The 24282-nt window shown below is 36.9% G+C and overlaps 1 protein-coding gene across 1 annotated transcript; it reads right to left on the minus strand.

Annotated features, from left to right (window-relative positions):
• Positions 1-8723: 8723 nt before the first annotated feature.
• On the minus strand, positions 8724-9362 carry LOC132301346 (uncharacterized). Its single transcript, XM_059798605.1, has one exon. The coding sequence runs from the start codon at positions 9360-9362 to the stop codon at positions 8724-8726; it is 639 nt and encodes a 212-aa protein (XP_059654588.1).
• Between the last annotated feature and the right edge of the window lie 14920 nt (positions 9363-24282).

Genomic DNA, 24282 nt, shown 5'->3' on the forward strand with positions numbered 1-24282 from the left:
TCATGAATAGCTCGTAGTATTTGCCGAGCCTCTGTGGGGGTAACACACTTTAAGTACGGTCCGAAAAAAGATCTTCTGTACAACTGGTTATGCACTACGGCGTACTTTGCAGCATTCGCTTTGATTTTCCTAGCCTCATCTCTTTGCTCAGGCAGAGTACCATCTTGGATGTAAGTTATGATCGGATCAATCCAGCTCGGCTCATATGGAATAACATTCACTTGCCAAGGATCCGAGCCTGAAGGTTCTTCGAAAATGGATGGCTGGTTTAATATTCCCACTGGAATCACCCTTGCCAATGTTTCTCCAGAACCCGAGGCACTACATGCTAGCCGGTCGGCATCTTCGTTATACTCCCTTGGAATTTGAATGAATTCAATTTTTTCAAACTTTTTGGCCTCCCGCATGACAGCATAACGATATGCTTCCATCGTTTCATCCTTGGTTTCATACTCACCCCTCACCTGCCGAACAATTAACTGTGAGTCACTAAAAACATTCAAATTCCTGACCTTAAGCTCCTTGGCAAGCTTAATTCCTGCCAGCAACGCTTCATACTCTGCCTCATTGTTCGTGAATCCGAATCCAAGCCGAAGTGCTTGGCTTAAGGCTGTACCTTCTGGCGTCTGCAGTTTGATCCCAATGCCTGCACCCATCTGATTTGAGGATCCATCAACGAAGAGTTTCCATAAGCAACCACGAAGATCCTCCTCCACGTCCTCTGAATCACATTGTAGTAAAAAATCTGCCACCGCTTGCCCTTTGACTGCTGCTCTAGGTTCGTATGTGATATCAAATGAGCTTTACTCTATGGCCCACTTCGTCATTCTTCCTGAGAGATCTGGTTTGTGCAGGATTATTCTGATAGGGAAAGTGGTTAGAACGATGATAGGATGGGATTTAAAATAATGCCTGAGCTTTTTTTTCGCATGCACTAGCGAGAGTATCACCCGTTCTGCCTTTGAATAACGTCTTTCGGCCTCAGTCATTGTCTTGCTAACATAGAACACTGGATATTGCTTCCCTTCTGCGTAGCGGATCAGAATGCCACTTGTTGCGATACTGGATACTCCAAGATATAAAAACAGCTTTTCGCCCGATTCTGGAGCTGATAGTACCGAAAGGTTCTGCATATACTTTTTCAGAGCAATTAACGCTAGGCGCTGTTCATCCCCCCAAACCTGCCTGTCGTGGCTTCGTATTGTGTCAAAAAATGGTTTGCATCGATCTGACAATTTGGAAATGAACCGGCTCAGTGCAGCAATCCGTCCCGTAAGTGTTTGCACTTCTTTGACTGTCGTCGGCTCGGCATTCTTAGTCAGAGCATCTACTTGGGCAGGGCTTGCCTCGATGCCTCTGAGATTAACAACGTGCCTTAGGAATTGGCCTGAACTTACACCGAATGAGCACTTGATCGGATTGAGCTTCATTCCATATCGCCTCAACACATCAAACACGTCTCGCAGATGCTTCACATGATCAGCTTTCTTCTTACTTTTTACCACCATGTCATCAATGTAAGCTTCCACTGTCTTCCCTATTTGTTCCTTAAAATTTTTGCTAATAAGTCTTTGGTAAGTTACTCCAGCGTTCTTCAGTCCGAATGGCATAACTTTGTAGCAATACGTCCTGCGTTCGGTAACGAAAGAAGTTTTTTCTTCATCAGCGGGGTCCATGAGGATCTGATTATAACCTGAATAAGCATCTAAAAAGGACAAGCGTTCATATCCAGTAGTTGCATCCACCATCTGATCAATCTTTGGCAGCGGGAAGCTATCCTTTGGACAAGCTTTGTTTAAATTGGTGAAATCAATGCATACGCGCCATTTCCCATTTTTCTTCTGCACAACGACCACATTCGATAACCAGTCAGGGTAGTACACTTCTCTTACAAACCCTGTATCAAGCAGCTTGTCAACCTCCTCGGCAATAATTCGGTTGCGCTCGGGGGCAAACCGTCGCTGCTTCTACTTTACAGGTTTCGTATTGGGGTTAACGTTCAAGGAGTGACAAGATACAGAAGGATCGATCCCTGGCATGTCTAGGTGACTCCATGCAAACACATATGCGTTTTGAGACAAAAAAATCAACTAATTCCTACTTTTCCTCCTTAACGAGTCGTTCCCCCACTCTGGTTGTCCGTTCCGGTCGAAATTGATCGATCTGCACATCAAACAGGGGTTCTTCAGTCAAGCCTACTGGCTCCTCCTCCCCACTCTGCTTGGAAAGAGGCTCCTGTAATTGCTATCTTGGACTTGCTGAACGAATGGGAGCTTTCCCCTTTCCGGCATGTTTCAGTGTTACAGAATAACATTTTTTAGCTGCAACCTGGTCTCCATGAATGTCAATCACTTTGGTTCCGTCTAGCCCCAGGCATCTCATTACCTGATACAGAGTGGAAGGAACACCTTGAACTTTGTGGATCCACCATCTGCCCATCAGAAGATTGTAAGAGGGATGAATTTCAACAACCACAAAGGTTTCCATCAAAACCTTCTCGGCAGCATGTACCACTACCTCCACCGTACCGATGGGCTACACTCGCTTTCCATCAAACCCTAGTAGTGGATTCTCGGTGGATTTCAGCCGATCCTGTTTGATCTCAAGCCGATCGAATGTATCCCTTGGCATGATGTTCGCACTACTTCCGGGGTCAATTAGAACTCTGCGCACCAAACATTTGGCTACTGTCAAACTTACGACCAGCGGGTCCTCATGAGGGATCTGAACACGCAACAAGTCTGTTACGTCAAACTTTATCTACGTTGATGCGCTCTGTCGGTGCAGAGTGTTTACACTGCCTATCCTTCTCTTCATCCGTGCCTGGCGAAGGCGTGTTCGAAGTAGTTCATCTAACTCCTCGACAGGTTCTGGCCGACCGTGAATTGCATTGATTACTCGAACTGGTTGCGTGTTGTGAGAATTCGACTTCTGATTCTTCTTCGCGTGCTCTATTGGTCGGTTCTGTTCCACCGCTGGTCCTTGAATATAACTTGCGAACTCACCTCTGGCTATCAGCATCTCTACCTGTCTCCTTAGGTTCCTATATTCGTTAGTCTGGTGGCCAAAATCAGAATGAAATGCACAGTGCTTAGACTGATCCCTCTGTTCGAGAGGTTGTCTGATTGGTAAAGGAGGTCGGAACTTATCTTTATTTTCTTGGTACAGTCTTGCTAGGGTAACTTTCAATGGAGTAACCAGTTCTTCCTCTCTGGGCCTCTTCCCAGATTTCCACAAGGAGCATTGCGGCTGAACCTGTTTTTGCTTGATCTTTGCTTTGGTCTTTTCTTCCGTGGATATGACGGTTGTCTTCCAAGCGTTTGCCGCCTCTTCTTCTTCCAAGCGCACAAATCCATCGGCTCTTTCGTTAAGTTCATCCATAGTCTTCGGCGTGTTCACCACCAAGCTTGTGTGGAATGGGGTGCCACGGTTCATGGCCAGTATGAATGCTTGAACTGCCGTTGAAGGTTGACATTCAATAACCATGCTTTTGGTAAGGTTAAACCTGGTTAGGAAAGCCTGGAGACGCTCATCAGCATGTTGCTTCATTGTGAATAGGCTCGAAATATCTTTCGCTGGACGCTTGTTTCCATAGTATTGGCTTATGAACCGATCACACAAGCTTCGGAAACTATCCACTGAACCCCTCGGCAGGTTCTTGAACTAATTCAGAGCTGGTCCGGCCAGACTCGTAGGAAAGCACTTGCACATCAAAGAGTCATTCTCAGTGTTTAGAGCCATTTTCAACTGGATGTGATACACGTGATCAATCGGATCGGTCGTTCCGTCGAACAGAATGAAAACAGGCATGGAATATTTCCTCAGACTCGGAGCATTCAGAATCTCATCAGTGAACGGTGAATCAACTGTTCGAGCTGCTGAACGGAGTGCTTCATTTTCCCTCTGGAACCCCATGGTTGCTCTTTGGTCTACTGATCTCTTCTCTGAGTTGTGATAGTCAAACGTCGTCATGGAAGGCCGATAGGTCGGATCGAATGACCTGTCCTCAACAAAGTCTTTGCGCCATGGAGGCATAGCTTTGTGACGATTCAACTCTGTTGCTTCACCTCGGCTGAGCGTTTCTAGATGTGGATCAAAAGACATTGCTTCGTTTCGCCTGATTTGCTCACGCCGTGGATCCATGTGAGTTGATCCTTCACGATCATCAATACAACAAAGATTTGGCAGCAAACCGTCTCGCCGGATTTCCTCGCTGTGAGGATCTACTAGATTGTTTCTGACCTCTTCACCATGATGTGCTGCATCGGTACGTGCACCTTCTTCTCCTACCGGGAGTGGTCATGGAATTACTGGAGCTTCTTTATGCTGCATTTCAGTCCTTAGATTCGCATTTTCTCTCCGGAGAGCTTCGATCATGTTCATCAACTCATCAAGTTTCACTTGCTGGACGTTCTCAACCGTATTGGAGTTGTCACCCCCTATCATGATTCCAGATCGAAGCAAAGGCATGAACTACGAACTCCGAAACAGATCTAAGCGTCACCGATGCAAACTCCGTTAGATCTGGGCTTAACTTCACCGAATCGTGATCACTGTTTGCTAGATCTGAACTTTTCTAGCTTTGAACTCACCGGATCTGACTGCAATTGAGCAAATCATAATTGCGTCATTCCGAAGCAAATGCCTCAGAATCCACAATAAGCAAGAATTCTCTCTGAACAAACTACAATCTCACTGATCTGGATTCAACTTCCATAAATCACACTGTGTACTCACAAACTTGATTGAACTAATATGGTACTGATCGGGCTCGAATTGATCTTCTTCTCCGTTCCCACAGACGGCACCAATTGAAGATGCAAGAATTCGTTTCTTCTTTTTCTCTCTAGAATTCTTACCCTTCAATAGAATCCAAAAAATTCTCTTCCCTTATCCACCTGTAATGGTCTATAAATAAACTATTACAATTATTATTGTTAACTGATTACATTGGGCCTATATTCAAAAGTTTTCTTCCTTCTGGGTCTGATCTTCCAATGGGCTTGATCTTCCTCGGTGGATCCTCCAGGTTCGGCCTATTCCGGGGTGCTTTGGCATGGGCCATACTTCAATTGTTCGACCCGATCCCGTTCCAGCGAACTATATCCGGCCCATGCCACTTGCTGCATCCTCAACTAATATAGTGCAAAAGGTCCCTGTGTGGTATAAAACCCCCCTATACTATCAATTTGGTGCAAATAGGTCCATGTGTCGTATAAAATGATGATAATACCGTCACTTCAGTTGAATAAATTAGAACTATAAATACATGCCATGTAAAATGATTCTTTTGTCCAATTTGTGTAAAATTGTGTCTTTTTGGAACAAGAATAAAATAAACCTCAATTTGTATAAAATTGGAATAAGCTAAAATAAAGAAACCTAAAATTGGATATAATAAAAACCGAAACCAAACAACCACCTTCTCCCACTACCCATGCCGCCGCTTCCTCCCATTGCCCATGCCCCCCCCCCCCCCCCTCTCTCTCTCTCTCTCTCTTTTCCGTGTTTTGACTTCCCCATTTTGAATCACATATAAAACCAACCCCTCTACTCCCAGCTTCTTCAAACCAAAATCCACAACCTCTCCAACAACTTCACAATCCACTTTCAAACTCAAATTTTCTATTATTTTCTCTCTATATAATCATTTTCATCAACTGAACTTCCTGGGTTTTTCTTATTTGATCCAACTTGTCATTATCGATCAAGGAGATTTTAATTTCTTAGATTAAATTTGATCTATCTGGTTCTTCTTTGCATTACTTACAATGTCTTAGAAAACTAAGATCAATTGCTCCGAAAACGAAGCCAACAAGCAGTGCATGGAAGCTTCCGGTGCAGCCAAGTTCTTAGTTTCAATTATCATCAACAAAATTCCCAAAAACCTCAAAAAGGATTTAGGGTATTTCATTGTGTTTACCCTAACATAATTATAATTATAATTTAATTTTATGTGTCTATTGAATTGATAAAATTTTAAAATATTACAAGCATAAAAATTATATATATATATATATATATATATATATATATATATATATAAGGTTAAATGTAAAAAAAAAAACCCCTGAACAATGAATTTGTTGCATTTCAGTCCATTTTGGCCAGGAAAAATAAAAAGTTTGATTTACCCTTATCAAAACGACGTAGTTTTGAGAGTGTTTAAGCTAAGTGAATCAAATGACACATATACCCTTATTATTGTCTAGTCCTGGAATAATGCTCAAGTCGTAACCAAACAAGGCCAAATATATATGTATGTATCTGTTGTATCCCCTATTGTAAAGCCCAAACATAACACAGATCCAAAAAATGATACCAAAAAAAAAAAAAAACACAAAAAAAAAACAAAAAACAAAATACAGATCTAAAATCGATCAAGAAGGGTCGGCTGTGAAGAGGTTGTCCGGTGAGGGCTCGGCCGTGATAGTCTGATTGGCGATGGAAAAAGCTCGGTTGTGAGCTTGCAGCGCGGGGTCGACTTTGGGTGATGTCGAGGACTCAGCCGCGATGGAGGGGTTGCCTCAGCCACGCTTGCTCCGGCAGCTGTAATTACTCCGCCTCAGTCACTTTCTCTTCGTAATGGCAGCTTTACAGTGGTCTATCCACCGTCATATCAAAGCCCAATGGTGTCTGCGGTATCGACACCAACTCAGCCACCATCATAATCTCTAAGGAAGAAGACGACTGCCGTGGCGTGAGGGGCGTGAATAACACGCGATTTACTAAACCTGCTTACTAGAGGCGTCCACTGTAGTGACTTATTTCGTTCCTGAGTTGGCATCTGTAGTGGCGATGGCATGGGTGTGTTGGTGGTAGCGGAGTGGGTGGTGGTGGGTCTTTTTTTTTTTTTTTTTTGGTTACAGGATTCTGAAATCAACAAAAATCTACTTCACCTGAAACTTAAAAAAAAAAAAAAAATCTAAAACGCACTAAATTCCTTTAATCTCGCAAAGGAGCTTGGTGGTGTTAGGAACAGTCGGCGAGCTTGGAACTGAATCGGCTAGCTTGGAATAGTCGGCGAGTTTGATCATTGTTGTTGCAGGGGACGGATTTGATGGAGACAAAGGGTGTGTTTGGTAATGACAGTGGGCATTTTTGTCCTTTTATGTGAATAAGGGCATTCTGGTCCTATATTTTAGACATCCGTATCACGTGACGGCCCATGCCATCAAAACCTGCCGGATGTAGTCATCTGCAACAAAATTGAATAGTCCAGGGGGTTAGTTGCAACTTTTGTAGTTCAAGGGGGTTAGTTGCTGAAATGCCAATAGTTCAGGGAGGTTTTTTTGCGTTTAACCCATATAAATATATATCATAAGAACCCTAGAGAGAAGGGGGAGGAGAGAGAGGGGCAAGGAAATGGGCACAGGGAGGGTTATATGCACATATGAGTGAGGGGCAAAATGGGAATAAAAAAGGTAAAATAGGGTTTTCATATTTAATTTTTGTCAAAAAGTGGTCAGAGGGGCTTATTTGCATCTTTTTTGAATTTCGTAGACTAACATGCATATTTTTAAAAAATATGAACTAGTTGTGTACAAACTCTATATATCAATTTATTTATTTTATTATTATTATTATTTTTTAGCATTTAACCCAAAAAAGATAAAATTTGATGTATAAAGAATGGTGAATCATTAATGCTCTTTAGTTCTTGCATGGTAATAAGACCAGTTAACTGGACAAATTCAAATTGTTTAGTAAGTGGATGCCTTTTAGAGGTTGCGTGCTTTGGACTAGGTTGTGCCGGATTTCACATGACCGACTAGTAGGAGTCTGGCAAAACCATGGGGCTTGTTCTCTATTTAACCACCTAAATTTGCGTAGTTGTTCTGGATCTCAAGGGCCAAGCTGAGCCAGGGTGATAATTTCAATAAAATTAGTCTCTTCAAATCAGGAAGCTTGTGAAGTTTTGTTAATGTTGATTTCTGGTTTGCTCTTGTTTCAACAGCCTCGGTAAGCTGGTATTTCACTGTGAGCGAGTTGATGCCCGGTGGGGCAAGTTGGAGTGTGAACAGCGCGCTTGTGATCGACAAGGAACTACAACAAATTTTGGTAATGATATACATTAAATGAAAGAACTCATTAATATGATTTACAAGAAATTAACAAATGATGGAGTTTATGTTATTATGATGTTATTGTACATGGGAACCTCTTTTTGTTATCAGAAAATAGAATTTGCTGTTTCTTATCCTGGGAAGTACGAACTAGGTAGTCTATTTAGCTGTTGCTTTTCTCTTTTTGCCTTTTAAGTTCATATGCTATTGCTTCATTCTTTGTCTAGATCATGTAATTTTCTTTTTCTTTTTCTTTTGCTTTTGCTTCCTTGGAACTGTATTAAACCTTGGTGTTGTGTTTAGATTGAAACAAGTCGAGTATTGAATCTTGTATTCTATCTTGTTGCGGTGGTTACTAAAATTTTAGAAGTTTAAAAATATTGTCAACTATTCTAGGCCTTAAACTTTAACATTGCAACATGTGAGATAAGTTTGACAATTCACTACAAATTCCATTTCAGGTAAAGGTTATTCATGTTATTCATTCCATCTCAGATAATAATAGGTTATTCATGTTATGTACAAGTGCTCGTGATGAAGTTTTAGCACAACCAAAAAAATGGTTTCTATATTGAATGTATACACTAAATCAAAACAATAAAATCTTAGAATAAACCTTCATAGTATACAAAATAGAAAACAGAACCTTAAGCTAACTCAAGTGGTTGGCATCTTGAAACAGTAAAGCGGACAAGAGTGGTTGGTCTTAAGCCACTTAGTAATACAATCTCCATGATAGACGTGAGAGCAGGGCATGCGAGTGATGGATTCTTCATCACAGAATTTCTCGAGACAAATGGTGCAAGAGCGATAGAATGTCATCTTCTCCAAGGCGTCGATGGATGATTGACTTGCGGGCACAAGCTTCAACGTGACGTACTCGTCCATGGACTCCTGTATAGCCCGAGCCATTGATCCATTTAAACCCCGAGTCATGGACCCTCGTAGAATCCGAATCAGTGGCAAATCATCATTATTATCAATATTGGACTCACCCCCGCCGTCAATATCCATAGGATCCTCATTAGAGGATGTCTTGATTACTATTTTAATCATAACTACGGGTATGGCATTGTCTAGAATATCACTTCTACGGTGGTGGCTGGCGCGCAATAAAGAGAGGGCATCGTGATACATCCGGTCATCAATGGTAACTCCCAAGCGGAACACGTAGTGATTGAAAAATCTGCGCGACAAGTCATCAGATTCTATGACACACGACGGCATAGGGTACACGTGTGCTGGTAGTGCGATTGATTTCCGCCGTATCACTGTTGTATCTATAATTATGTACATCTACTTTCAAGCAAACCGTATAAGATCGTTCATATGACATTTGCAATTCTCTGTAAAAAGCTCGCCGTGTGTGCCATTGTTGGCTTCTTTGGTTCACCATCTTCAACCACGACCACGAAAGAACCGAACCGGAAAGACAGAACCGATCCTTGGGATCGATAAATTGTGACTTCACAAAAATTCAGATAGCAAGAGAACCGATACTTCTGGAAAGAGAACCGGGAAGGGGTTAGGGTTTCCTTTTTTTACAAGGAAAATTGGTACTTTTTCTAGGGCAACAACGGGGCTTACAAAGGGGAAAGGAAAGGCAAGGCAAGGCGGCGCGATAACAGAAGAAAGCCTCATCCTTTAAAAGATTTGAAATTAGATTAGTGTTTACTCTTCTTCTTTTTTTCTTTTTTATTTTTTATTATTATTATTTTTTAAATGGACAAAAAAAAAAAAAACCTGCTATATACAAAAATGTCCAAATATTATTTGGTTTTCAAAAATGACCAAATATTCTTTGGTGTTCAAAAAATTACTATGTATTTTAAATTTTTCAATTTATGCAAATACGAACAATCCCTCAATTTGAAAACTGAAATACTAAAATGTCTTTAAAACTAAATAAAAATAAATATATAAATAATAATAATTTTAAATTTACAGTAATAAAAAACAAGGCATTTTAATAACAACCCTATATTTTATTTATTTTTATTTTAAATTTTTCAAAAAAAAAATTATCTAAAATTCCCTTAAGAGTATTTTGGGGTTCTAGAAAAAATTTGGGCAAAATTGTTGATCAGAGGTAATTTGCTTAAATTTTCAAAATACAGGATATATGCACTATTTATATATATATTTACGCGTATGGACTGGACTAAAATTCTTTATATTATGTTGGACAAAAACTTAGGTGTTAAGGTTTGATAATACCTGGCTTTATTAAACGAATTATTCCTTTCCTTAAATGAATTCCTACTATCACAAGGAAAAGAAGATCGCCCTAGCTATAAAAGATTTTAAATTAGATTAGGGTTTTACCGATTAGGCCAGTAGGTGATGCCAAGATTGTATTGAACCTTGGTGTTGTGTTTAGATTGAAATAAGCCGAGTATTGAATCTTGTATCCTATCTTGTTGTGGTGGTTACTAAAATTTTAAAAGTTTAAAAATATTATCAACTATTCTAGGCCTTAAACTTTAACATTGCAGCATGTGAAATAGGTTTGACAATTCACTACAAATTCCATCTCAGGTAAAGGTTATTCATGTTATTCATTCTATCTCAGATAATAGGTTATTCATGTTCACAAACAAAAAAATGGTTTCTATATTGAATGTGTGCACTAAATCAGAAACAAAAACAGATGCTATATTCATAGTATACAAAATAGAAAACAGAACCTAAGCTCAATCAAGTGGTAGTGCGATTGACTTCTACCATATCACTGTTGTATCTATAGTTATGTCGATCTACTCTCAAGCAAACCGTATCAGATGGTTCATATGGGATTTGCAATCCTGTGTAAAAAGATCGCCCTATGGACCATTGTTGCCTTCTTCGGTTCGCCATCTTCAACCACGACCACAAGTGAACCGAACTGGAAAGAGAGAACCGAATCTTTTGGATCGATAAATTGTGACTTCACAAAAATTCAGATAGCAAGAGAACCGGGAAGGGGTTAGGATTTGGTTCCTTAATAAACGAATTCCTAATTTCACAAGAAAAATTGACCAGTCTTTTTTAGACGGGCTTATGTGTTTTATTATTGGGTTAAGTGCAAAATACCCCTCCTACTAAAGGTCCATGTGTAAATATAATACTTAGCCAAATATTATCAATTTTGTGCAAATAGACTTAAAATGATGACAATACTCTCACTTCAGTTGAATAAATAAAAAATTAGTATAAATCCAACCCATATAAAATGAGGATAATACACTCGAGAAGCCACCAAACTCAACCATTTATTTCTCTTGCGGATGCTCTATTTTAAGAGGCACCTCTTTCTGATGATGAGATCAGAGAGCACAGATTAGTGCGACAGCTTTTCACCCAGATAAAGCTCCAGGTCCTTAGATAAGGAATTGATTGCAAGCAAGCTTAATAATTAGTATTTATTAGTAAGATGTAAGGTTCATTACCACATGAACTTTCTATTTTGTCTCTTGCGAAAGTTTGGTAGAGTGTTTTGTGTGTATATATAATTATATATATCTATATATTTTCAGTATGTATATATATTATATTTATACCATTCATCTACTTATCAGCTTTTATTATATTTTTATTTTTATTTTTATTATACTTATCAATTTTATTATATTTTTTATTATATTATCAGTTTATTATATTTTATATATATTTTTATATTATCAGTTTTATTATAGTTTTTTTTATTATATATTATCGTATTATTATATACTTTTTTATTATCAATTTTTTATTATATTATCAGATTTTATTATTTTATTAGTTTTATTATATATATTTTTAATTATATTATCAGTTTTATATTTTTATTATAGTTTTTATTATATTATCAATTTTATTATATCAGTACGTATATATGTGTTTTTTAAAATATTTTTATTATACTTATCAGTTTTTATTATATTTTTTTATTAATTAATTTAGGTTTCATTACGAAACAAATAATATGTACACGTGGAGAGAGAGGAGAGAGGAACAAAATGGGTATTGGGGTCATATGCACATATAGGTGAGGGGTAAAATGGGAATCAATTGGGTAAAATAGGGTTTTCATATTTATTTTTTTGTCAAAAAGTGGTTAGAGGGGCTTATTTGCATCTTTTTTTAATTTTATGAACTAATATACACATTTTCAAAAAGCAGGTATTAGTTTTGCACAAACCCTATATATCAGGATTTTTTTTTTGCACTTAACTTTTTTATTATCAGGTAAAGTGCGCAAAAAAAAAAAAAAAAAAAAAAAAAACTACTATATACAAAAATGTCCAAATATTCTTTGACGTTCAAAAAAAAAATTGCTTTTTTTAATTTGTGCAAATAAAGACAATTCCTTAATTTGAAAACTAAAATGCCTTTAAGACTAAATAAAAATAGAGTAGTGATACACACACCAAATACTTGTAGTGAATTGTTTAACTGAATAATTTTTAATTCGCTATTTTATTTATTGCATAATTGACTAATTAAAAGAATAAGTTTAGCAATTCACTGCAACTATTCGGTACAAGAATTATTTTTCATAAAAATAAATATATAAATAATAATAATTTTAAATTTTAAATTTAAAACAATAAAAAAATAAGGCATTTTAATTAGAACCCCATATTTTATTTATTTTTATTTTCATAAAATAAAAAATAAAAATAAAATATCTAAAATTCCCTTAAGAGTATTTTGGGGTTCTAGAAAAAAAATTGGCCAAAGTTGTTGATCAGGGCTAATTTGCATAAAATTTTAAAATACAGGGTATATGCACTTATATATATATATAATAATAGGGTATATTATTTCAAGAACTCACTTGTTTACGTGTATGGACTGGACTAAAATTATTTACAGTATGTTGGACTATACATTAATAAGGGTTCGGGTTTGATAGTAACCAGCTTTATTAAAAGAATTCTTCATTTCCTTAAACGAATTCCTACTATCACAAGGAAAATTGGGCTCTGGATCATCCTTTAAAAGATTTGAAATTAGATTAGGGTTTTAATTTTTCGGATGCTTCATCAGAGTAGTAGTTTTGATGCAAACAAAGTTAATGAGGTTAGTAAAAATTTAGGGAATTTGTGGAGAAGCGAAGAGATGTTTTGGAAACAAAAGTCCAGGGTTCAATGGCTTAAAGAAGGCGATAAAAATTCAAAGTTTTTTCATGCTAAAACACAGCAGAGAAGGAAGAGGAATCTTATTTCTAGACTTGAAAATTCTGAAGGAGTTTGGTGTGAGGATGATTGCCATATTTGTCATATCGTACTGACTTATTTCCAAGATTTGTATAAATTAGAGCAAAATTATGATTTCAATAATTTCCTTCAAGCTACCACTCAGCTTATTTCAGAGGAGGACAATAGGAATTTGATGAGATTGGGTACAGAGGAGGAGTTAAAGGATGCTTTGTTTGCTATGGATTCACTGAAGGCTCCAGGACCTGATGGCTTCTCTCCTTTATTTTTCAAACGGTATTGGGGTTTGGTTAAGAATGATATTTTGAGAGCTTTTAATGATTTTCTAAGCTCGGGGAGTTTACTTAAATGTTTGAATCATACTAACCTCGTTCTTATCCCTAAAGTAAAAAGTCCAACCAAAGTGTTACAATTTAGGCCTATTGTGTTATGCAATTTGGTTTATAAAATATTTTCCAAAACGTTGGCAAATAGATTGAAATCTTTGCTTGAGAAGATCATTGATGCTCACCAATGTGCATTTGTGCCGGATCGACTTATTTTGTATAGCATTTTAGTGGCTCATGAGATTGTACATTTTTTGAAAAATAAAAAGGGGGGAGAGGATAGGTTTATTGCCTTGAAATTGGACATTAGTAAAGCATATGATAGGGTTGAGTGGAATTATTTGTTAGCAGTTATGGAGAGAATGGGCTTTGCAAAGGAATGGGTGCAGTTGATTAAAACTTGTTTGGCTTCTGTCAATTACTCAGTGTTGTTGAATGACAGTCCCCACGGGATGATTATCCCGAGGTTTGAGACAAGGAGATCCTTTATCCCCTTATCTTTTTCTCTTATGTACCCAAGGTCTCTTTAATATTCTGCATGCTGAATTATCACAAGGTTCCCTCTCTGGAGTTTAAATTTGTCATAGAGCTCCCAGAATCTCTCACCTTTTTTTTGCAAACGATTGTCTCCTTTTGTAAGGCCGAGAATGAAGAAGTTCAACGATTGGCAAAGATATTGAAGGAGTGTGAATTGGTATCCGAACAAACTATTAATATGGATAAATCAGCATTATTTTTCAGCAAGAACACTCCTCTTTCCGATAGAAATTATATCCGCATAATTCTTGGGGTCTCTTGAGAAGGTATGAATGAAAAATATTTAGGTCTTCCATCAGTTGTGGGAAGATTTAAATCTGAAGTTTTTGCCTACATTGAAAAAAAGATTGCTTCTAAAGTTAAAAGGTGGCAGGGAGAATTTTTATCGACTAAAGGGAAGGAAACAATAGTGAAAAGTGTACTTCAGGCTATTCCAGCTTATATGATGTCATGCTTCAAGGTGTCTCACAAAATATGTAATACACTGAAGAGGAATATTTTCCAGTTTTGGTGTAGTGGCAATCTGAAGAAACAAAAGATTCATTGGGCTAGCTGGAAAAAATTGACAGAGAATAAAGCAGATGGGGGGTTGGGATTTAAAGACATGGAAGCTTTTAATACAGCTTTGTTAGCAAAACAAGCATGGAGTCTGCAAGTGGAACGGAAAGGTTTATTTTTTCAAATTTATAAAAGTAAATATTTCCCTCATTATGATTTCTCAGAGCTAAAAAAGGTTCAAATTCTTCATGGGCCTGGCAAAGTTTTCTCTCCGCCAGAAAAGTGATTGAGAATGGTCTGGTATGGAAGATTGCAAATGGTCAAAGTGTTAGAATTTGGGAGGACAAGTAGATTCCTGATAAAAGTAATCCTACTATTTGTACTCCAGAACCTTTTAATTCTAGCATTTACAGAGTAGTTAATTTGGTGGATCAACATCCAGGAGGATGGAATGAGTTCCTGATTAAACAAATTTTTAAAGAAGAAGATTAGAAAAGAATTTTACAGATCCAATTGCAAGTTACAGAAGGAGTGGATAAACAATGGTGGCTTTTTTCAACAAATGGCTCTTTTAGTGTAAAATCTGTATACCAGGTTGCGCTTAAGATAAAAGGAAGTGGGATACGACATGCCAATAGAGGTGAATGTGGAACAAGTGGGATAGAAGAACGCCAATAGGAGTGGAAACATCTATGGAAGTTGAAGGTTATGCCAAAAATTAAACATTTCCTTTGGCGTTGTTTAAATGAGGATGTGGTTGTCCTAGAAAAAATTGGGTAGGAGGAAGATGATGGATGATATTATATGTAAAGTATATGGGTTAGAACTTGAATCAGTTAGTCATTTTCTCTGTAGGTGTCTAAGAGCCAAGTTGGTTTGGAAGTTTTCTACAATTAGATTAGATGGGGAGGAAGTTGGCCATGGACAGTGGGATAGATGGTGGAGATCAAAAATGGAGAATTGGTTGGGCTTAAGTGAGGAGCACTTGATGAAGAGTATGGTTGTTTTTCTTTGTTGGCAGATTTGGAAGGCGCATAATGCTTTGGTGTTTAAGCAAAAATGGTATGATGCAATGGAGATAGTTAGAATTGGAAAAGCTCACTGTTTTGAATTTTAAAATTGTAATGTTGGTCTTTTTGCTACTATGAGATCACCCTATTCAGGCAAAACAGTTATGGGAATCCTATTAGGTGGCAAGCTCCTCCAGTGGACGTGATTAAAGTTAATACTGATGCATCATTTTGCAAAGTATTATGTGAGGCTAGAGGTGGAATGGTTATGCGTGATCACAGGGGAAAGGTGTTGCGATTGGCGTCTTTTTTCTTTCAAAGAGTTTCAAATCCGTTAGTGGCTGAAGGTTTGGTGCTTCGAAAGATTATGGACCAGGTTATTCATTGGGGCTACAGTCGTATTGTGTTTGAGATTGATGCAGAGGTCATTATTAAGGCTGTGATGTTGGATGGGTCTTCATCTCTTTTACTTAGCCCTCTAGTAGAAGATATCCGTGAATGGCTTCATCATCACCCTGATTTTGATTTGGTGTATAGCCTAGAGCAGGGAATGAGGTTGCCCATGCAGTTACTGCTTATGCTTTATAATCGAAAAGTTCACGTTTATGGGATGATAATTTCCCAGAGTTTGTTTTGCATAAAGCTCGTTTGGATGTAATTTTTGATTCTAATCAATAAATATGTTTTCTTGCTTGGGAAAAAAAAAAAAAAAGTGTATTTACTGGACTAAAATTATTTACATTATGTTGGACTAAAAACTTATATACATTAATAGGGGTTAGGCTTTGATAGTAACCAACTTTATTAAAAGAATTATTCCTTTCCTTAAACGAATTCCTACTATCACAAGGAAAATTGGGCCTTAGATCATCCTTTAAAAGATTTGAAATTAGATTAGGGTTTTATTTTTTTGGGTAAAGTACAGTCACACCTCCCTAGGTTTGCCTAAAGGACACACAGATGAAATTTACATGTTTTTTAGATAAAGACACCCCTTATACGAAAATCTAACCAAACAAGGCCTTAAATTCTCTAAAAAGACAAAATTACCCCTCAATATTAAAATCAGGTTTATTATACAATATCATATATAATAAAAAAGATACACTTCCTCTCTCTAAAAACTCAAAATGTAAGTGAAACTAACGTAAAAGGACTGGAGTTGATGCCAGAAATGATTAAGGATGATGTAGAGTGGCATTGCTTCTCTTTTATTTTTATGCAATATCTAAGACATTTTGCTTTTTCCTTATATGGCTTTTTCATATCTATGTAGCATGTGTAGGATCATTTAAGAATTTTAAGAAAAAAAGTAGTCATTTCAGATCTTCTCATCATTTTAACTGCTCTCCATTTTATTCGAAGTGCTTCAGTGTAGGATATTTTGTGCCTTCAAAATTCCCAAAAGAATGGCTAAATCATGCTATATTTAATTGGTTTCCAAATGTCTGAATTGGTAAAACTTCTGCAAGTGACAGTATTTTTGTGTATATGTTTGACAGATCAAATCCTGTGCAGGCTGGATCTCAGGCTGAGTTTTCCCAATGGCTATGTCATGTACACAATATTGTTAACAGAAGATAACATATGTTGTTCTCAAATAAAATCTACCAATATCCTATTGTTGTTTTGGACATACAAGTTAAAAAGATAGGGTTTAAGTGCAAAAAACTCCCATCTACTATCGATATAATGCAAAAAGGTCTCTGTGTGATATAAAACTTCCCTATACTATCAATTTGGTGCAAATAGGTCCTTGTGTGGTATAAAATGATGATAATACCCTCACTTCAGTTGAATAAGTTAATAACTATAAATACATGTCATGTAAAATGATCTTTTTGTCCAATTTGTGTAAAATTGTGTTTGTTTGGAATAAGAATAAAATAAACCTCAATTTGTTTAGATTTAGGATAAGCTAAACCAAAGAAATCTAAAATTTGATATAATAAAAACCGAAACCAAACAGCCACCTTCTCCCCCTACCCATGCCGCCGCCTTTTCCTACTGCCCATGCCGCCTCTTCCTCCCACTACCCATGCCGCCTTTCTCTCTCTTCCATGTTTTGACTTCCCCATTGAATCACATATAAAACCAGCTCTCGTTTTTCGGTGTTTTGACATCCCCATTTTGAATCACATATAAAACCAACCCCCACTATTCCCAGCTTCTTCAAACCAAAATCCACAACCTCTCCAACAGCTTCATAATCGACTTTCAAACTTAAATTTTCTTTTATTTTCTATCTATATAATCATTTTCATCAACTAAACTTTCTAGGTTTTTCTTATTTGATCCAACTTGTCATCTATCGATCTAGGAGATTTTAATTTCTTGGATTAAATTTGATCGACCTAGTTCTTCGCTGCATTACTTACAATGAGAATTGAAATTGAAGTTCCTCCTTATTTTTTGTGTTCCATCTCTCTAGAAATTATGAAAGATCCGATGACTGTTCCAACTAGCATAACATATGATTAAGAGAGCATCGAAAAATTGATATTTTCGGGGAAAAACAACAGATGTCCGGTCACCAAGCAAGTCATCTCCGATCCAGATATGACCCTGAACCACACCCTCCGCCGATTGATCCAATCATGGTGCACCATCAACGCTTCATACGGCATCGAACGCTTCCCAACCCCGAAGCCAACAGCACCACATGCAGTGTCTTAGAAAACTAAAATCAATTGCTTCCGAAAACGAAGCCAACAAGCAGTGCATGGAAGCTTCCGGTGCAGCCAAGTTCTTAGTTTCATTATTTCAATTATCATCGACAAAATTCCCAAAAACCCAAAAAGGGTTTAGGGTATTTCATTGTGTTTACCTAACATAATTTTAATTTTAATTTTAATTTAATTTTATGTGTCTATTGAATTGATAAAAATTTTAAAATATTACAAGGATAAAAAATTAATATATATATATATATATATATATATATATATATATATGTATATATGTATATCATAAGAACCCTAGAGAGAAAGAGGGGTAAGAAAATGGGTATAGAGGGGGTTATATGCCCATATGGGTGAGGGGCAAAATGGGAATCAAAAGGGTAAAATAGGATTTTTATATTTAATTTTTGTCAAAAAGTGGTTAGAGGGGCTTATTTGTACTTTTTAAAAAGTTTATGGACTAATATGCACATTTTAAAAAAATAGGGATTAGTTCTGCACAAACTCTATATATGAGGGGAGTTTTTTTTGCACTATACCCAAAAAGATATAATTTGATTGATAAAGAATGGTAAATTATTAATGCTCTTTAGCTCTTGCATAGTAATGACCAGTTAACTGGACAAATTCAAATTGTTTAGTAAGTGGATGCCTTTTAGAGGTTGCGTGTTTTGGACTAGGTTGTGCCGGATGTCACATGAACCGACTAGTAGGAGTCTGGCAAAACCAGTTAAATTTGCCTAGTTGTTCTGGATCTCAAAGGCCAAGCTGAGCCAGGGTGATAATTTCAATAAAATTAGTCTCTTCAAATCAGGAAACTTGTAAAGTTTTGTTAATGTTGATTTCTGGTTTGCTCTTGTTTCAACAGCCTCAGTAAGTTGGTATTTCCCTGTGAGCGAGTTGATGCGCGGTGAGGCAAGTTGGAGTGTGAACTGTGATCTACAAGCAACTACAACAAATTTTGGCAATGATATACATTAAATGAGAGAACTCATTACTTACAGTAAATTAACAAATGATGGGAGTTTCTGTGTTATTATGATGTTATTGTACATGGGAACCTTTTTTTGTTATCAGAAAATAGAATTTGCTGTTTCTTATCCTAGGAAGTACGAGTTAGGTTGTCTATTTGGCTGTTGCTTCTCTCTCTTGGCCTTTTAAGTTCATATACTATTGCTTCATTCTTTGTCTAGATCATGTAATTTTCTTTTGCTTCCTTGGGACTGTATAGAACTTTTTTTTTTTTTTTTTTTTTTCGGCAAATTAGGAGAGGGAGACTGGAACACGGGCACACCTTAGCGCTTTACCAATTAGGCCAGTAGGTGATGCCCAAGATGTATTGAACCTTGGTGTTGTGATTAGATTGAAACAAGCTGGGTATTGAATCTTATATTCTATCTTCTTGTGGTGGTTACTAAAATTATACACAAAGTCCTTAAAAAGTTTTTAAAAATGGTTTCTATATTCAATGTGTATACTATATCAAAAAGATAAAATCTTGAATAAACCTTCATAGTATACAAAATAGAAGAATAGAACTTAGCTAAATCAAGTGGTTGGCATCTTGAAACGGTAAAGCGGACAAGAGTGGTTTGTCGTAAGCCACTTACTAATGCAATCTCCATGAAAGACGTGAGAGCAGGGCATGCGAGTGATGGATTCTTCATCACAGAATTTCTCTAGACAAATGGTGCAAGAGCAATAGAATGTCATCTTCTCCACGGCGTCGATGGATGATTGACTTGCGGGTACGAGCTTCAACGCGACGTACTCGTCCATGGACTCCTGTATGGCCCGAGCCATTGACCCATTCAAACCCCGAGTCCGAGTCATAGACGCTTGTAGAATCCGAACCAATGGCAAATCATCATTATCATCAATATTGGACTCACCCTCTTCATCAATATCCATAGGATCCTCATCAGAGGAAGTCTTCATTACTACGTTAATAACAACTACGGGTATGGCATTGTCTCGAATATTACTTCTATGGTGGTGGATGGCGCGCGATAAAGAGAGGGCATCGTGATACATCCGGTCATCACCGGTAACTCCCAAGCGAAACACGAAGTGATTGAAAAATCTGCGCGAGAAGTCATCAGATTCTATGACACACGACGACATAGGGTACACATGTGTGCTTGTAGTGTGATTGACTTCCACCATATCACTGTTGTATCTATAGTTATGTACATCTACTTTCAAGCAAACCGTATCAGATGGTTCATATGGGATTTGCAATTCTCTGAAAAAAGCTCGCCGTGTGGACCATTGTTGCGTTCTTCGGTTCACCATCTTTAACCACGACCACAAGAGAACCGAACCGGAAAGAGAGAACCGATCCTTGGGTTTGGTTCTTTAAAAGAATTCTTTCTTCCCTTCAATGAATTCCTAATTTCAGAACCCTTCAATGAATTCCTAATTTCAGAAAGGAATATTGGAAAGGAAAGGAAAGGCATGGCAAGGCGGCGAGTGGTGGACATGAAAAATTACTGTACATCATCTTTTTATTTCCAAAATACCCTTTTATAGTTGCTATAAAATTATGCTACTACCCCCTCTCTTCTTTACCAATCCTCTCAAACTTGCCTTCTCCTGAAACACACTGTCAAAATCACCTAAAAATGATGCGGTGAAGCCAGGATGGCCGACTGCACTACCGAAAGCTACGCCCAAGCACTCGCTAACGTCACCAAGTTCAACCAAACCCTAGAAATTAAGAGGTATTTTCTACTTTTTTTTTTTTTTTTGAAAAGGTAGATATTTGCTACTTTGATACTGTAAACCTTCAAGAAAAATAGAGAGAGGCCTAGTTCTCATTTGTGAATATTCCAATTTTTATGATGTGACTTGGATTTCACAGACCCACTTGAAGATTTCTTGTGGATCCACATTTGCATCAACCTTTTGTGTTGCCGAGCCGTGGATCGACCATTACAGAGGATTGTGTTGGTTTTTTCATGATGTTTCGTGTTGGGTTTTTGAATCTCAGCTTGGATCTTGATTTTTCTTTTATCTGATATGGATTTTGGGTTTAAATCGAGTTTGGAGGAAAGGATGTTTTTGAGGAAACGTGGGAGGGAAAACAAAGATTTGTTGCTTTTTTTTTTTTTTTTTTTTTTTCAAATGGTTTTGTCGGTAAGGTGGGTGAAAGAGAGAGATGGCAACCGGATTGTTCATTTGGGAAGAAGGGTTGCCATAGATGAGTTTCTCTTTCTAAATATGAGAGAAAGGTGTTTTGGGAATAAAAATATGATATACAATAAATTTTCACATCCACATCAGACTTTTATAAAATTTCATTAATTTAGAAAACTTAATTTTGAGTCCATTATTTTGTCCTTTGACTCCTAAAACTCCATTTTATGGAATTATCCCTTTTTTAATTTGTGCAAATAAAGGCAATTCTTCAATTTCAAAACTAAAATGCCTTTGGGACTAAATAAAAATAAATATATAAATAATAATAATAATAATTTTAAATTTAAAACAATAAAAAATAAGGAATATTAATAACAACCCCATATTTTATTTATTTTTTCAAAAAAAAAAAAAAAAAAAAAAATCTAAAATTCCCTTAAGAGTATTTTGTGGTTCTAGAAAAAAATTGATCAAAATTATTGATCAGGGGTAATTTGCATAAATTTTCAAAATACAAGATATATGCACTTTTTATATATATATATAATGATAGGGAATATTATTTAAATAACTAACTTGTTTGCGTGTATGGACTACACTAAAATTCTTTACATTATGTTGGACTAAAAACTTATATACATTATTAGGGGTTAGGGTTTCGTAGTACCCCGTTTATTAAACGAATTCTTCCTTGCTTAAACGAATTCCTACTATCACAAGGAAAAGAAGAAACCAAACTGAGTAAGCAAATGCCTTAGATCACCCTCTAAAAGATTTGAAATTAGATTAGGGTTTTATTTTTTATTTTTATTTTTTGAAAATGGGCTTAGATCTTTAGAGTATCGATCTCCAATGCAAAATAGTATGGTTCCATGCCAAGTACATATTTGAGAGGAGTTACAACGTCAAAATGCTATATTTGAGTAATTATGTTCCAATGATACATTTTATTCAAAATGATATATTTAAATTAGAACTAATAAGAAAAATATAAAATTATGAGAGGTCTTTTGAGAATTGTTATATTTGGCATTGGAGTGTGTCTTATTTTCATCCGCTTGCTATATTTTGACTTTGAAAGGCCATCAGCATCTCCAATACAAAATATTATATTTCCATGCCAAATCGATTGAAGATAAAGGTCAACATGAGTACCAGTATGAACAGCTATCTTCAAAATAGAGAGATTATAATCGGAGCCATTCTTCGTGCTCATAGAAAGGGAAAGGAATTGTCCAATCCCATCTTCGAAGTCCTCGGAGGGCGATTCAGGAGTAAATCTATGGGTAATATCAAATATTCTTCTGCTGTCAAAAACCTCCCTCCTCGAAGGATTCAAATTCTCACCAGCTATAACGCAATCACCACCATACCCTGATGGGTATGCGTCATTTGGGGACAAATGAGCCACACAGAGAATATGGTAGTTGCCAAGAACCTCAGAGCACACAAGAAAAATCAAGAAAGACCTCATCTTTCTTCTTACTGCTTGAACTTCAGCATAAAAGGTTAGCCTCAAATGATATTGCCGTGAATACACACACACACACATATATGTAATTGAGAACTAAAGTGACATGATAATATCTGGGAAGATAATTTAGGAGATGGACATATTGTCAAAGCATCAAATTTTTTACTCTGAAATGCGGAGCATCAAAAGATGGTGACCGTAACAAATGGCCAAGTGTTGAAATATGACCCAATTATATCAATGGCAGATATTAGTGATCAAACGAGCTCAGATTAAAGGAAATTGCACAAGTGTAATTATACAGGTCAATTCATCAAACACCATGCATTCGAACACCCAAAACATCAAAATCAGCAAAACTAATATCTATTTTATGTACACATATGCAAATATATAAATACCCAAAACATCAAAATCAGCAAAACTAATATCTATTTTATGTACACACATGCAAATATATAAATGTGTGCTTTTTTTGTGATCAATTTGGTTGATGACTGCCATGGCCAAGCAAAATAAGTATCTATATTATACACACGTATGGAAATGTATAAATTAATGTATGAGTTTGTGTGACCAATTTGATTGATGATACCATTGATCGCATCACGGTCTGAGATTGAGCTTCTTTATGGAGTCATTGGCGAGAGAGAGCTTCCTTCATACTCGTAGATGGAACTGGTGTTACAGTGGGTAGCGAGACAGTGATCAGCATGTATACTGAGGATAATTTATTGTTCCTAAAATCAGTTCAGACATTTTTAACAAACAATTTTACAATTATGAATAAATTATCCTCAGTATACATTATCCTCAGTATACAATTTTACAATTATGAATAAATTATCCTCACCTCGCCGACCACCCAACCACCTGAAACCTCCTTTCCATCCACTCCCCCAGTCCAAAAAAAGTTATTCCCCATCCCCATCCCCATCCTCATCCAATCCCATCTCCATTCCTCTCACACTTGGTCCAGTCAATAAAATTTTACCAACTAATCCTAATACAAGAAAACCTCCTCTGCCTCACAAACAACTCACGCCATGTAAACCACCATTACCTCAAAAACCTCAACCTCACACTCCTCCCGTTCTCTCTCCATCATCAAAAACGACAGGATCACAGAGAACTATCTTCCGAGACCTCCTTCAGTCACAGGTGCAACAAAGGACAGAGTACGGCGGGCACTACAACATGATAGAATCCTTAATCCCAAAGGACTGGAGGTTAGTGATGTGGTCTTGCTTCCCGAGGGCATTGATGAGGCGATCATGGATGCTTCTAAGCTGGAGCTTCTCGAAGAAGTTGCAAGACTTAAGGCACTGCTGCATGAGAAGGATTTAGAGCTTAAAAGGGCGCATGGATT

The sequence above is a fragment of the Cornus florida genome, unplaced genomic scaffold (assembly GCF_030987335.1).
Source record: "Cornus florida cultivar Cherokee Brave unplaced genomic scaffold, ASM3098733v1 CherokeeBrave_3.0.0_Hap2_Chr03, whole genome shotgun sequence".
Lineage (NCBI taxonomy): Eukaryota > Viridiplantae > Streptophyta > Magnoliopsida > Cornales > Cornaceae > Cornus > Cornus florida.

Excerpts from the sequence above, each read along its gene's own strand:
- LOC132301346 (XM_059798605.1), bottom strand. The coding sequence starts at position 9,362 with ATGTACATAATTATAGATACAACAGTGATACGGCGGAAATCAATCGCA.